Source organism: Meleagris gallopavo, unplaced genomic scaffold, assembly GCF_000146605.3.
Source record: "Meleagris gallopavo isolate NT-WF06-2002-E0010 breed Aviagen turkey brand Nicholas breeding stock unplaced genomic scaffold, Turkey_5.1 ChrUn_random_7180001948514, whole genome shotgun sequence".
Lineage (NCBI taxonomy): Eukaryota > Metazoa > Chordata > Aves > Galliformes > Phasianidae > Meleagris > Meleagris gallopavo.
This window is the reverse complement of record NW_011210235.1, coordinates 11,064-14,684: the sequence shown is the minus strand read 5'-3', so window position 1 is coordinate 14,684 and position 3,621 is coordinate 11,064. Positions and strand designations below refer to the sequence as shown.

Sequence of the window (3,621 nt, the reverse complement as noted above, 5' to 3'; positions counted from 1 at the left end):
AGCTCAGCCCCACCGCAACCCTCTGACGTTGTGCAAAACCCCCCGGCACAGTGACACAGGCGGTCACAAAGCACAGAGGATGATGAGGGTGGCAGAGATGTGCCTTCCCAAGGCCGGTGTGGCAGCCCAGCCCCTACTTCCTCGGTGCATTGGGAAAAACATCCGGCCTCAATGCAGGAAAACCCCCCTCGCATGCACACGGACCCCCCGGAGCGACGCAGTGCTTGTGCTAAAACCACCCGTGAGCACTGGAAGGGCACGAGCTTCAGCTTCAGCACCGTGCGGTGACACGGATGCTGCGCTGCCCTCCTCACCCAGCCCCGCTGCTTTGGGCCATTTGTTGTTTTCCCACCCGATTTCCCGTTTTAACGAGCCCAGCTCGCCGCGCAGAGGCCAAGCCGTGCCCACGGAGCTGCGAGCTTTGGGGCAGGGAAAGTCCTCACCCCGAGCTCTGCTTTGTGCCCGGATTTCCCCCCCGTGTGGGGCTGTGAGCACAGCAGGGCACGCCCTGCAGGAGGAAGGAAGCTGCTCCCCGCTTCGTGGCCGCCCTGGCAGCGCTCAGCCCCGATTTTAGCAGCAGGAGGGGGACAGGTAGAGCTGCAGAACCAGCCTGGTGCTGGGATCTCATCACCGAGCCGAAAGCCAAAGTGCCAAAACTCCTCCAGAAGCTGCAAAGGGAGCGATTCCTTCGGGGAATCCCCCGGGGCTGAGCCTCACACCTCCCTGGGTGCCCAGCAGACACTCCGCAGACGCAGAACCTGCGGGATGCATCTCACAGCCAGCGACTTCAAAGCGCTCCCGGCCCTTCGGTGAGGGCAGACAGAGCTGCTTTATGGCCGGGGCCTCTTTGCTGCCATTTGCCTACAACTGCCAGACGTTCGTTAGCTGCTGCCCTCCTCCTCTTCCTGCCTCTTTCAGGAGCAGTTTGATGGGAAATTATTGGTTGATTTTTTTCCCCCCTCATCCGCCTTCACCGGGCCGGACGGCGGTGAATCACAGCAGGGAGATGGTGTGAGTTAAGGCGAGGGGAATTTTTAATGGCTGTCGTGCAGAAGAGCTCACGCTGCGCTGCCAGCGTGGCCAGGTACTCACTGCTCACATCCCCAGGGGGTCGCTGGCACCTTTGGGTGGGGGGCTCAGAGCCCTCGGTGCAGGTTGGGTGCCTCTGCTGGTCCAGGCGCTTGTGGCACACGTGGTGTTTCATCACCCCATGGAAGAGAACAGGGAGAAATGGTTGAAGAGGTTGAAGTACTCGGGGTTGGGGTTAGAGATATTGGGGTTGGGGACGGCAAGGCAACACCGAACAAGCAGGAAATCACCCCAAAATAGAGCGTAGAAGAGCCACCACGTTTTCTCCAAAGCACAGCAGGCTCCGTCTGCTCTACACAGGCGGTCACAAAGCACAGAGGATGATGAGGGTGGCAGAGATGTGCCTTCCCAAGGCCGGTGTGGCAGCCCAGCCCCTAATTCCTCCGTGCACTGGGAAAAACATCCGGCCTCAATGCAGGAAAACCCCCCTCGCATGCACACGGGAGCCATCTCAGCCATCCCAGCAGCTCCCTCCTGCCCTCAGCCCACAGCTGTCAGCTAGCAGCACCCTGCAAACGGCTTTTCACACCCTGGAGCGACCCAGATGGGAGCTGCAGAGCCTCTGCCTGCGTGCTGGAAGCAGGCGGTGATGCTCACTGTCCAAAACCCAGCCCGTTCCTCCCTACCTCCTCATGCCCTCCTTGGCCGCGGCCCAGGCAAAAGGAAAATCCGACGCTCCGACAGCTCTGCCAGGAGCAGCAGAAGTGGTGGCTGAGGAGCAGAGGCTTTGCTGAGAGGTGCAAAGGGAATTCTCCCTGCACGTGCGGGAGGAAACCGAGGATCCGACGCCGGATGGGCAACTGCTGCTTTGCTGCGGGGCGTCAAAGCGGAAAGCAAAGTCACTGCGTGCTGCTGCCTCCCCCAGCCCCACAGCTACACAGCTTCACCAAGGCCACGGTGTGGGGCGCAGCCCCGGGTGCAGTTCTGGGGTCTGCTGTGGGGTGGCTGACAAGCAAGCATCCCCCACTGGGATTCAGAGCACCCCAGGGCGCCCCGTGGAGCTTTTTGGGACCCCGCTGCACGGCGAGGGCTGCAGTTCCCCCAGCATCGCTCCTCTGAGCGCACGGTGAGGATCCACAACTGCTTTCAACGGGGCAAAATAGGTGGAAAAAGGGGGGCGAAGGGGAAGGGGGGGGGGGGGGAACGCCTGTCATTGACCATTCATTTCCCTGACAAAAATAACCCATTCCTTCAACCTACCCTGCTGGATCCACCCTCTGAGCAAAACTCTCGGCAAGTGTTGCAACGCCGTTGTTGGCACGGTTCAAAGCACACATGAAACTGCTCTGCAAAACCACAGGGGAGAGATGTCAAGCAAATCCGAAGCAGTCAGATGCTTTTAAACAAGCGAGGCACAAAGCCGGAGAAATTCCTCTTTAACCCTTGAGGAGCAGGGAGGGATTGGGTCGGATTTCCACCTGCGGGGCAGCGCTGTGAGGTGGGAGCAGGGGAAGAGGTTCCGCTGTGCGGCGTGGGATGGCAGCACGGGCAGCGGGGAGTGGGGAATGCTGGGGAGGAAAAGAGGAGATAAAGTCAGGAGGGAGGCCCGGTTCTCCCCGTGCAGGTGTTTATCAGAGAGTTAACCCCCCCCGTAAACTCAAAAAATAGGTTTTAAAGGCGTTCTCTGGGAAAGAAAACTGGGAGCTCAGGCGAAGGTAGGTTAAATCCTAACGAGGAGACGGGAGGAAGGAGCTCCTCCTGCTCAGCGATGAGGATTCAGACTCTGGATAGGAGATTGAGAGAGGAAAAGAGTCTCCCAGATGGGCCGAGCCCAGGATGTGCAGATTCTGCCAGATGTACATTAAAAGGAGTTATTAGCTGTATAAAAAGCGCTCTGCAGCTGCAATTCTGGCACCGGCGAGGGAGGAATTAATTGCAACACCAGATCACTCCTCCTCTGCCCAGCCAGGAGGGACGGACGCGACCCCGCCTGCGTGCTCCCCCCAGCCAAAGGGGGAAGGATAAATAGCTGACCTCTCTGTGAACTGCTGCAAAAAGCAGGATTTCCCCCCAAACTGAGCCCCGCGGGGTCCCCACGACTGCCTTCGGTGAGGTTGTCCTGGCTGGCGTGGGTTAAAGCGTGCTGGGGGTGGGTGGGAGCCCGGCCAGGGGAGGCAGAGTGACACAGACATTCCCATTTCCATCCGTCCCGCCCCAAATCCGGCGCCTCCTCCGACTTCTCCTCACCTTCTGGCAGAGCCGGGGATCTGTGGGTTCCCCCCCACCCAGAAACATCCTGTGTGAAAGAAAAAATAGAGGGGGGAGAAATTAGGGAGCGGGGTGGAGGATTGAGGGGGACACTCAGAGCTGCTCATGGGCTGGCTGGTGTCACAGGGGACGTGGGGGACACTCAGAGCTGCTCATGGGCTGGCTGGTGTCATAGGGGACGTGGGGGACACTCAGAGCTGCTCATGGGCTGGCTGGTGTCACAGGGGACGTGGTGACACATCTTTTGGAGGATCGTGCAGGGTGGGGGCTAACGAGGCTTCCTTCATTAACCCCCCCCCCCTCCCCTCGGGTGGGGGAAACCCG

At 59.9% G+C, this 3,621-nt stretch overlaps 1 protein-coding gene across 4 annotated transcripts in view; it reads right to left on the bottom strand.

The window, feature by feature from the left end:
* Positions 1-1,016: 1,016 nt before the first annotated feature.
* The window catches only part of LOC104916805 (gametocyte-specific factor 1), a 4,831-nt gene continuing 2,226 nt past the window's right edge, over positions 1,017-3,621 (bottom strand). Inside the window, exons 2-7 of one of the 4 annotated variants that reach the window (XM_031557693.1) lie at positions 3,277-3,325; positions 3,064-3,152; positions 2,508-2,597; positions 2,290-2,375; positions 1,716-1,900; positions 1,017-1,479 (exon numbers count right to left, since the gene is read on the bottom strand). In XM_031557693.1, the coding sequence (XP_031413553.1) occupies positions 1,464-1,479; positions 1,716-1,900; positions 2,290-2,375; positions 2,508-2,597; positions 3,064-3,152; positions 3,277-3,325 (515 nt within the window). In that variant the 3' untranslated portion in view covers positions 1,017-1,463. Of the gene's footprint in view, positions 1,901-2,289; positions 2,376-2,507; positions 2,598-3,063; positions 3,153-3,276; positions 3,326-3,621 lie in introns of all 4 variants that reach the window. The other 3 variants (XM_010727816.3, XM_010727817.3, XM_010727814.3) reach the window with 3 other exon arrangements.